The sequence below is a fragment of the Globicephala melas genome, chromosome 1 (assembly GCF_963455315.2).
Source record: "Globicephala melas chromosome 1, mGloMel1.2, whole genome shotgun sequence".
In the NCBI taxonomy this organism is placed as follows: Eukaryota; Metazoa; Chordata; class Mammalia; order Artiodactyla; family Delphinidae; genus Globicephala; species Globicephala melas.
Window position 1 is genome coordinate 110,065,048 of NC_083314.1, and position 12,035 is coordinate 110,077,082.

Here is a 12,035-nt window from a genome sequence, read left to right on the forward strand (position 1 = left end):
GATAAATGCAACAACCTGGATGAATCTCAACAAGCAATATGTTGAGTGAAAGAAGTCAGTCTCAAAAGGTTATAAACTTTATGATTCCATTTATATGTTATTCTTGAAAAGCAAACTATAAGTGACAGAGAACAGACCAGTGGTTGACAGGAGATATGGAATAGGAAGAGGGTGTGACCACAAAGGGATAGTACTGTTCCTTTTCCTGATTGTGGTGGTGTTTAGATGAACCTATATGTATATTAAAATTCATGGAATGATGTACCCAAAAAGAATCAATTTTACTGTGTATTAACTTAAAAAATATATATACCAAAGAATTCAAGTATTAGGTGTCTATGAATCATTTAATTTCATGATTTTAAAGATTAGAAAACAAACCCAGGGGCATTAAAAGTGCCTTGTTAATTAACGATCACAGTTACCTATTTAACAGCAATCCTTTACTTAAGAGTACACAACTTGTGCTTCCCTGGTGGCGCAGTGGTTGAGAGTCCGCCTGCCGATGCAGGGGACACGGGTCTGTGCCCCGGTCCGGGAAGATCCCACATGCCGTGGAGCAGCTGGGCCCGTGAGCCATGGCCGCTGAGCCTGCGCGTCCGGAGCCTGTGCTCCGCAACGGCAGAGGCCACAACAGTGAGAGGCCCGCGTACCGCAAAAAAAAAAAAGAGTACACAACTTAATACAAAATGTGCTTACCTCAAAATGAGAAATTCAATCAGAAATAAGGAATATGTAGAAACTGTATAATAAACCAGGCCACACAGATTTTAATAAATATAAAATTCAACTATAATTTCTATGCTACATTTAGGTGGATAGGCCAATAATAAAAAGAAATTTAAATTCTCACTTCTTCTCTTTCAAGAAAGACTTCATAAACTACATTTTAGTCATTAAGAAGACTCCCCCAATATAGATATATCTCTGGGATTTAGAAGAATTTCCAAGGTTAACTCCAAAAAATTCCAGGGAATTCCCTGGCAGTCCATTAGTTATGACTCTACGCTTCTACTGCAGGAGGTACGGGTTCGATCCCTGGTCAGGAAACTAAGATCCCACGTGCTGTGTGGTGCAGCCAAAACAAACAAACAAAAACAAAACAAAAAAACCACACACAAAATTCCAATACTAAATCAATATTTTCTTTCTGAACACTATATATTAAAGAACATATTCATTACCTCAAAAGGTAAAAATCAATCTAAGCTTGGTGGGGTCTGAGAAAATGGAAATGGGAAGAGGTACAAGAGAAGGAAGTAAGATAAAAACAGAGGGAATTACACTCCACAAATTATTAGTTATACCTAATAAAATATGAGAAATATTCTTGTCCTCTTCTTTAGGGATGATATATTGAGTCCAAAGATTCAGAAAATTAGTTCTTTCTTAAATATTTCCTTTCAGAGTCTCAGGTATCAACTAAGGCTTAGATTACTAATCCACTTTACAGAGCTCCAATAACTTTTTTCACAAGGTGCATTCAGCCTCATTTTATAATATGTTTATAATTTCCATGTGGGAATAATAATAATACTCTATGAGACTATTCTTGAAGTATATGGAAGGTGAACAGGAAGCTTAGAGTATCATGGGCATGAAGAGAACATCAAATAGTCCCAAATGATCTGATCTTGACATTATAATAAGCAACATTTCAGAGAGTTTTATAGCTAAAAGTCTTAAAGTTCATTTGATAAAAGTCCTTATTTTACAAATTAGAACCTAATGGTTAACAGAGTTAATTATTGCAGAAGTGAGTTAAGAACAGGCCTCCTAACTGCTTACATGGTAATCATATATACAATGCAAATTTAAATTCTGTCCCTCTTTCCTTGAATCATTCATTCTGCTTACATACCCACAAGACAACAGGAATTAGCCGAATACTTCTGCACATACTTATTAATCTACATACTTTAGAGAACTGAAAGCAAAATGCTAGGCCCTTGACCCTTTATGTCAGATCTAATGAAATTAAATGATTTTGCCTACTTTAGTACACAATGTAAAACATAAAATTTTATGGCAATGTGACCTAAAATTAACATTGAACTACCTTTAACCCTCTGTGTTGTTGTTCATTTTAATGCAGTCAAATAAGTAGTATGAGAAAAAAAACAAACAAACCAAAAAACAACTTATTACCAAGATGTGTGAATATGCCATTTGCAAAGAGAACTGTTTTTTTAATATATTCAAACTGTAACCAACTTGTCAAGTTCATTCCAAACAAACTGAAGTGTTAAGAAGTCACAGTAGAGAGTTATATTTCATATAACATTCGCCCTGCAGTTATCTGATAAGTCAATAACAGCAAAGAAAGTTTCTGGAATTATTTCTCCTAAAACTTTTATTTAAGGCTTTATTCCCTAAGTATTAAATATTTAAAGTACCATGATAAATTACGCTTTGGTATTAATTACAAAAACTAATACAAGGTTTTTATTTGTTGGGATTTTTTTTTTGAGATATAATACTCTCAACTAAATACCTACTATACTCCAGGCTTTATGATAAACCTTGAAAATAAATGAATGAAAACATGGTCCTGTCCTCAAGGATCATACAGTTTAGTAAGTGATATAAAAATGTACAGAAATAAACTGTAATACAACAATGAGTGGACAAAGTAGAATAGAAAGATAATCAGAGAAAGTCAAGGAAGGTTTCATAGAGATATCCAAATTGGCTTTTGAGGTAGAAAAGGAATTTGATAGTAGGCTAAAAGGTCATTTCTTTATAGGAAACTCTAGGAAAGACAAATCTAATCTAAAGTGATAGAAGGCGGACCAGTGGTTACCTAAAGCCAGGGATGGGGACTGGAGATTGATTGCAAGTATGTATACAAGAGAACTGAAGTGATGGTCAGGATCCCTAGTTGTAGTGATAGTTACCTGGGTATATATATTTGTTAAAACTCATCAAATCATATACTTAAAATATGTGCATTTTATCATATGTAATTTACATACTTCAGTAAAGTTAATTTTTTACAAGGGACTGGGGAAACCAAATGGGCTACTCTTTGGGTGGCAAAAACACTTCTATATTCCAATTACAAGGTAGTTATTGGTATTCCGTGATTATCAAAAATGTTTTCTCTAAACTGAGTTTAAAGCTCCAGCACAGTTTCTTATTTTAGACCTCTCCTAAACAAGTAATGGGCAAAGAATGTAGAGCTCGGTAGAGTTCCAACAGAATAGGCTATATCTAAGTTTATATGATATTGCTGAAGAAAAAGCATTTCATAATACAAATTTCCATTTATAATGTAATTACTGAATTTGTGGGTAAGAAAATACTAGATTGAAGAGTTCTTTAGCTAGTTTTGTAATTCTGGGCAAATTAATTCACATCTTTGGGATTATTTCAGCTATAAAATAAGAAGGCTGGTTTCTTTATGATTTCTTTCACTTCTAAGATTTAATTATTCTTACAAGATTGAAATCTCTACATAGACAGTCTCCAATTGAAACCCCTAAGGTAAGTCCCAGATGTTGAAAGTAATGCATTAAAACAAGCTCTATAAGTACACCGAATATCAGAAGCATTGTACACAACTTTTAAGATTAGAAATTTGTGGTTCCTGGTCAGATTTATGTACTTCCTTAAGCAAATTTAATTTTACTTATATCTGTTTTTTCTTGGCTAATCATACAGGTTCTTCTAAAATTTCTGTGGTGCTAGATACATCATTCTACGTATACCACTCCTTATCTTTGCAAATGAAGAAATTAAGGATTTAGACATTAAATAACTAGCTCAAAATATCCTCTCTGCAAAGACAAAACTATTAGATCAAATGTGTCTTATACAATTTGTTAAGTAAAAAGGTTTAGAAAGAATGTATATATGAATGGATGGACATTGATACAAATATAGAATTTTTTTTCTGGAAGGACATAACAACAAAAAACTTAGTAATGCTACCTTTAGGGAGTGGGCCTAGAGTGGATAGAGGTCATTTTTCTATTTTTACTTTCTGTACCATTGAAAAATTTCCAACATGAACATCTGTTAATTCTACTGTTTAAAAATTATGCTCTTAGGTTAGACTTATAGGTTGTATTTTCCTTTCATTTTCTATACTGGAGAAAAAAAAAAAAGTAATGTTTGGCTTTTTAAATTTTCTTCTTTTTTAAACAAAATGCCTGGTAGTGTAGTTGTTAATTCAGTTGCTTAGAGCTCAAAGAACAAAGGTCATAGGTTTGATTAACTATATTTGCAAAAAATAAAAATATCCCTTGGTCACAGAATGCATTTTTAACTTTAAAAAGTCATCTGGCAAACTCGTGCTGCTGATCTCAAGGATGAATCAGGTAAGAGCATATGGTTGACTCAATACAAAACATAAATACTGGAAAATAACTTTAAGTAATGTCTTAGTGACAGGTAAGAGAGTAGACAGAGAATTACTCATCTCTAAGTAAACGTTTTAATTTTCATATTCATCAACTCACTGCACCTTCTGAATAGAATATAAATAAGACCTTAACTGTAGGAGAAAATACAGTCCCTGTACTTTCAAAAAAGTTAAAGACTATACATGTCACAAATCTTATTATTTTTAAAATAATACATTTCTTATTAGTATACTATATAAACATCAAATAAAATACCTGTAACATCTTCTGGATCTGATACAACAATATGTGCATTTAGTTCCTGTAGCTTGTGATGCAATTCGTCTAATTTTTTATTTGATTTTTTCAAAATGTTGTCCACATAAGCCAAACTTTTTTTATCTGTTGTGACTTTCCTCAGATTTTCAGCTCCTTCTTTGATTTTCAGTTCTTTTCTTATTTCTCTCTTAATTCGATCCTTGATATCATCCAATTTCTGTTGCACCATTGTATCTGAAAAGTCTAATTTTTGAACAGCACTCACATTCTCAGAAAAGGGAAGACTTCGGGAATCTCCCTACAGAAGAAAAATAAACACACAAATGTGGGAGTTTAGGAAAGTTAGCTGCTCAGTAAAATAGGCCATATAAGAATACAACTGTACTTAAAGCAATTCTTCAAAAACTCTGCCCACTCACTAAATAGCATTACCTGACAATTTTATATTAAAATAAACACATCTATACACAAAGACAACTTTGGACTGTATAAACAGACAATGAATTTTTGATATTCCGTGAACCCAAGTTAGATTCCAAAACCTACACTGTGAATCTTGAGCAAGTTATTCAACCTTTCAAATGCTCAATCTAATCGTGTAAAATCTAAATAATAATATTAGGCACTTTTCAGAGATAATGTGGTAATTCAAAATATTGTATGTAAAGCTCCAAATATAATTCTTGGCCCACTATAGTCACTTAATAAGTGAAGATGATTATTAAATTCCATAGGTGAGATAAAATTCTATTTTATCTTCTATAAGAAACCTCTTAAAATAAACTAATATTGGCAAAAATAAAATAAAATTATATCCTTATAACCACTTTTTAGTTAAGCAATTAAATGCGTTAGGGCTTGGGAAGACTAATTTCAGAATTCTATTCATATATTTCATGACTATCTATCCCAATTGATAATTTGGTTGACTGACTACATAAACATCACTACTAAAAAATGTCTAAATTATGTCCTACTGACAGAAGCTAAGAGAGTACACAGTATCAGTTATTCAACTTAAAATGAAAATCAAATCAGGTAAGTACATCTAATCTACATTTAAAACAGGCAAAGTTATGTTCTGGCTATTTGTATATCATTCACTATTTTAAACTCCATTACTACAATACTATTGGTTTTACATTTTTAATTTCTGAAACACAAGAAACTAGAGTTAACTTTTGCTTTTGGGAAGAGGAATCGAGCTTGTGAAGGACACAGAAAAGAGATTTATATTTCACTGTGCACCCTTTATGTATCTTTTGAACCACAGACCTAAGTAATTATAAGATTTTCTTTGACTTCTTTGGGAATTCATCACACCCATAAAATAAGTTCTATTTAAATACTTGGTGCAAATACTCTTTACGTCTAATTCTTCACCTCTGAAAAACATGTATTTTGCAAAACAGTGAGACAATGGATGGGAAGATACAGGATTTAGTCTTGGCATTGGTACCAATTTACCTGGTGCCAACAGGCATACTATGCAAAAAATGAAGTAGTTGATGCATAAATTTGTTCTTAACCTTTTTAGGGCCAACAACACCTCTGAAATTGACAAAAAAAGAGTAGAACAAAGAAAATTCATGTTTGTATGTACTATTGTATGTACTATTTCCAGGTACCACAGATCTTAGATTCAAAATTCCTGAAACTGGTGATCTACATCTATTGGCCTTAAATTTCTGATTCTTATCTATACGAACATAGAATGATCTCCTATCTGGGCCAAAATAATGTCGAGGCTTTTCACTATTTATAATGGACTATAAGTCATATCAATCCATTTATTCGGTTTCCAAAGTTTATAAATCCACCTTTGTCTGGTTATCAAAAACATATGACTATTGTCAAAAGATAAAATCCCAAATTTCTATTGTCTACCTTCAGGTAAAGGGAACGGAGGCAAACAATTCTTAAATGAGAAAGCTTAAGCTAAATACATTCCTCTAGATAGTTTTATTTCTATCTTTATAAACTTAGAAAACACTACATGAATTGCTTTCACAAATCTGTACTTTAATATTAGGTACTAAGCCAGAACGTTAAGTGTCTCAGTAATTTTTTCTTTATGATGCATAGGCTAAAAGAAATACCTAACAATTCCATTTATTAAGTAGTAAGGTCCAAATAACTTAATCAATACTTATAACAACTTAGTAGCTGTTTGAAATAATACAAATTGAAAGAAAATTACATTTGTATTTCATTCTTTAATAGCCACAGTTACTTATTAATGGGATATATGTCTGCTATTGGGTACTTCACAATTTCTCAAAACTTGAAATCAGTTGCACATTCCCACCTTCATCCTATACGGCCAGTACAAAGGGGTTGTAGAATATCCTTAATATTGAAACTTTACTGACTCTAGTTAGTCCACATGGTATCCAACAAATGGTGTCACTGTGTTTCCCTGAAATTTTTAAAATATACTGCAGCACCCTAAGAGCTTGCTGAAGCACTCCAGAGAGCCTTGTTGCAGAGTTTGAAAATCATGGTACTAATATTTAAAGGCTGTTAAAAACAAAACAAACAAAAACAACCACCAAAAAACACTGTTACCCTTGGCTACTTCAACTTCCACTTTCCAACTTGCTCCCTAAATGCCACTCATATCAAATTACAGAAATTTACTGCCAGAGACAATCTCTTTTGGCTCAGCTACTACGCATGCTGCACCTTTCGGATGCATCATGGGATGCATCATTTTCCCTTCTTTCTTCAACTATCTCTTCCTAGTCTTTCTTTTCTTAGTTAACTTTTACTTTGTTTCAAAGTTTACCATAATTTTTTCCCCAGGAAAGAATTTCCTGCCTATGCCCTCTCTTAGAATTTAGATTAAATGCCTCTCTCCTGTGTGTTCTGATAATGTGGATTTTATTTAAACAAGTATTCCTTTCCTTATCTGACAACTCCAAAGACTGTGAGCAATTTGAGGGCAGAGCGGTTCTGTTTTATTTTCTTAATGATTTGATTACATTATTTAATATTCTTATTTCAGAATTCAGGAAAGTCTATCACTGCTAAGGAAGTCATGATTTCCTCTTTCTGGTAAAGAGAACTCATACTCCAGGAAGCTCTAAGGCAAAACTGATATTCAATCATGGCAACTATACTGGCTAAAATTAGATATTAGATATAAATCGTATATGGTTAGCATGTTTGCTTCCTCTTCCTAAAAGGCCTGAATTTCTAGTAACCATATTTTTACTCCCATCTTTTGTTGTGACATGGCTCAAATACCTTTTGGAAAGGAGCAGGAGATACATACACCATAATCAATAACTTAAGATAAACTATGCCCCCTGACAGCAGATAGGAAAGGTTACAGTACTTTCTATTACTCTTTTCCTAAAAATTTTAGTTGCAATAAACTGTGAAAGTTATTGGAAAATATAATTTTCTTGCATTTGGAACAACTGAAATGAGATATTCCATCTATTAAATTATGTCTCTACCCTTAAAAAAAAAAGAGCAATTATATCATAAGTGGAATCAGTACTAGGCAATGTAATAATATTCTTGACACAGTAAAATAAATCAGCCTCAGGAAAAAAAAAATAGCTATTTAAGCAGTGAAAATCTTCAGCGATAATCTCTGTCTCAGTAGGTTCTCTTAGAGGCAGTAGTAACATTATAGTAATTTATGTTTATAAGCTTTACCCTTTCATCCACCATTCAACTCTTTGTACTCTATAGTTCACACCTCCCCCAAAAGTAAACAGTAGATACCTTTTCTCATGTTTTCAAAACCAAGCAAAGTAAGATCCAACCTCTAATCACAAACTCCCTTTTAAATTCATTAATATGCTCAGAAAGAAATAAAAAAAGAAAGGAAAAAAACACAAAAGTAATCCTAAACATAAAACTAAACTCCTAGTAGTATTCATGATTCTCTACCAATCATATATACATAAAAGAAACCCCATTAATTCTCAAACCTTTTGTCACTGAAATCAACAAGCTTAGTTAGCCACTCCATTCTAGTCAAATTAATCTAACACTTTGCTGTTATATTCTCTTACCCATCCATGTCTTTCTTTCTTATACCCTATTCCTTTCACTATCAATCGAAATCCACCATCATGTTTAAAAATATTTCAACTCTTTCATGATTAATCCTACCTATTTTTAACGTATTTTATATCATCTATATCCTTAATGCAGCCTTTCAAATCAGATGGGCCAAATCCAAAAACAAGGAAACCATTAGTGAAATTAATACACTCAGGATTTATAGTAGTACCATCGAAATGATTTTTAGGTTAAGTAGATTTCGAGCAGCTAAATAAATAAAAGAAGGAATAGAGACTTCAATGAGTAAGAAACAAAGAGTAAAAATTAGATGGAGTTCAAAGGAACCAAAATAAATTAAAAACTCAGTGGACAGGTTAAAATAGCAGATTAGACCAAGCTAATGAATTAGTATCCTGGCAGATAGATAACTTGAGGGAATTACTCTGAATTCATCATACAGCAATATGAGAAATTTAAAGGCATGTAAGACAGAATGAGAGGATCCAAGATCCTCGCAGTAAGAGTTCCAGAATAACAGAATAAAGACAATGGGGGAGAAGCGCTACATGAAGAGATAAATGGATGAGAATATTCCAGAGTTGAAGCATGATATATCCTTAGACTGGAAGGTCATACCAAGTTGCAAATAAGATAAATGAAAATAACGCAGCAACTACAAAGTAAATAGAGAGAAAAAGCGTTTTTATCTACAAATGAATGATAATTAGATCAACAGAAAACTATTCTTAATAACAACAGAGGCTCCAAACTAGCAAACTTCTACAGGATTTTCAGCCTTTATCTTCATATATTGCTAAGGCTTTCTCCAAAATTAAAAAAAAATTAAAAACCAGCTGCTTCAAATGTTAACATTCTTGGGGAAATGACAGATGAACTAACCCAGTGCCCATGTTACACTTACATCATTCCCCTGCTTACTCTCCTGTGTATGTTCACTTCTATTGAAGAAAAAAAACTTGTGCTATGGAAGAAGAGACTGTACCATTTTTACCTCTTAAATTGACAAAGAGTTTTCTAATCATAATGTTGGCAATAATCCAGATGTAAGCTGTAAAACTTTATAAGTTGGAACTATATAACAAGAATCTTTAAAATAGTGATTCCCTTTGGCCCAGTAATTCTAATTCTAGAAATGTAAACTAATAAGATAATTAGGAATTATTAACTATATAGAATGGTAAATACAATAATTTTTAAAATAATATATGCTGGGCACAGACAGACTCCCTTACAAAACTTACAAGTAGCAGGGCTTTAAACCAACTTATAGAAAAGAGAAAGTTCAGGATATAAGTGTCATAACAAAAGAATTTCAAACAGTCTAGGGAATAAGGAAAGGTTTCTTTTATTTATACTCTTTATTATTCCTCAGCAGTATGTCCAGCTCAATGTACTGCTACTATGTACACAGTTTTATTTCAAATTATGTTTAAAATAAGAATGGACAAAAAGAGACTGGGAGGAAAGAGATTAAAATATTAACAATAATTATCTCTGGGTAAACAAATCTAAGAAGATTTTCATTTTGTTCTTCCAAGTTTTCCATATTTTCTCAAATTTTTTTTTAGCAATTAATATATACTGCCTGTCTAATAGGAGGGAATTACATTTTTTAAAGACATCAAAAGTAACTTTCACTTTATTTCAATTTTGGTAAATGCAAAAGCTTATAATGATACTTTACACTCTACAGTATATTTGCTATTATTTAACTAGGTTATTTTGAGTCAATACAGTTCCACTGCAAAGGATGAGACTACACATTCCACTCATTATAACTAGACCACGTCATATGCCAGTCAAGTATTCCAAGTATGAAAATGTGTTAATATGTATTTGATAAATACAACTATTTTTATTTTATGAAATAACAAAATTCTGATCTGTAGAATAAAATATAAACTGACATTTTCTATTTACTACATTTCAACAAACTCACAGTGAAGTTAAGAAAAACACTAAAATAAGAACAGGATCAGATTCAAAGAACAAAATGAAGAAAAAAGTCTGTCACTTATGACCAAGTACTTCATTTAGGGAGAGACAGGAAAGGATGTTTACTTCTCACTGGCCAAGTTCCCAGAGAAGAAGTGAAAAAGCTGTTACTTTCTTTATATTATAGAAATATAAAACAGTCTGACCTGATAGATGCCAAGAAATGTTAGAGCACCCATAAAAACTCAGTGGGTACAATGATTCATATACTGTTTAGCTAGAAGGAATTTCAAAGATCATGTAGTGTAACTCCCTTGATTTTAGTTTTGAAGAAAGCAGGTTCAAAGCAGCTATGCAACTTGCCTAAGGTCACAAAGAAAAGTCAGTGAACTGGCTGGGTTTAGCATACTAGTCTCCTGACTCCTAGTTTGGCGCGCTTTTACTCCATACCACCTTCTTATCCACTTCCCTTTATTTGAACTATACCCTGACCTAACTGATTTGCATTAATTAAGGGATATTATGTGCCTTAATTCAGGGGTACTGGCAGGACATATTTCCTCTTATTCTCTCATATCACCCTAATCCAACCTTCTGTGTCTAAGGGGAGAATGCTCTCACCAGAAAGCAAGAAACCAGTTCTTACACCAGCTCTCTGTCACTAGCTATGCAACCCAAGCATGTTATTCCATCTCTGTACCTGTTCACCCATCTGCAAAATTATGTTTGGTTCTCCCACCTTTTAGTTCCTTTAAAACTTCTTTATTCAAAATATTCACTGAAAGCTAGGTAATGGAAATGACACAATCCTGCTTTCTTTCAGGTATTCAATTTACTAAAGAAGACAGACATGAAAACCAAACAAAATCTGAAGCAGTAAAGCTTTAAACAAATGTAGGCTATATTTTGTGTGTGTGTGTGTGTGTGTATGTTTGTGTGTGTGTCTTAACAGAAAGCTCAGTTAGAATGTAGTATGATGGAAAGAACTAAGTATTTGGAGTCAGACTGGCCATGTATAAATTCTGATACTGCAACCATGCTAAAGCTTTAATTTCTTTTTTCTGTAAAATGGAATTATTACAACTACCTTGACTGTATTATTTCTAAGTCTCATAACGGCTGTGCTAGGAATAAGAAGTATGCTTTCATAGCAATAGTATATTTCCTAGCACATAGTACTGAGAGATAGTGCTGGGTGCCTACATAATATTCAGCCTCCCCCTTTTCCTCACTAAGGAAATTTCCATTTTGGTAGATGCAACAAAGTGCTGAGATAAAATTCTCACTTCACCAGACTCCCTTGCAGCTAGAGGTAGTTACATGACAATTCCTGGCAAAGGGAAGCCCAGGATTTTGGGGAAAGCTTCCAATTTTCCCTTTCTTTTTGCCTAGAATGCAGACCCAAAGCCTAAAGGTGTAACAGGCAAATAG

At 32.8% G+C, this 12,035-nt stretch overlaps 1 protein-coding gene across 3 annotated transcripts in view; it reads right to left on the bottom strand.

Moving 5' to 3' along the window:
* Positions 1 to 12,035, bottom strand: part of PKN2 (protein kinase N2) — a 132,051-nt gene that overhangs the window by 88,458 nt on the left and 31,558 nt on the right. For 2 of the 3 annotated variants that reach the window (XM_060303182.2, XM_030866137.3), the window contains exon 2: positions 4,623 to 4,923. The exons of the other annotated variant lie outside the window; for it this stretch is intronic. In XM_060303182.2, coding sequence (XP_060159165.1) covers positions 4,623 to 4,923 — 301 coding nt within the window. The remainder of the gene's footprint in view (positions 1 to 4,622; positions 4,924 to 12,035) is intronic. 3 annotated transcript variants of the gene reach the window in all.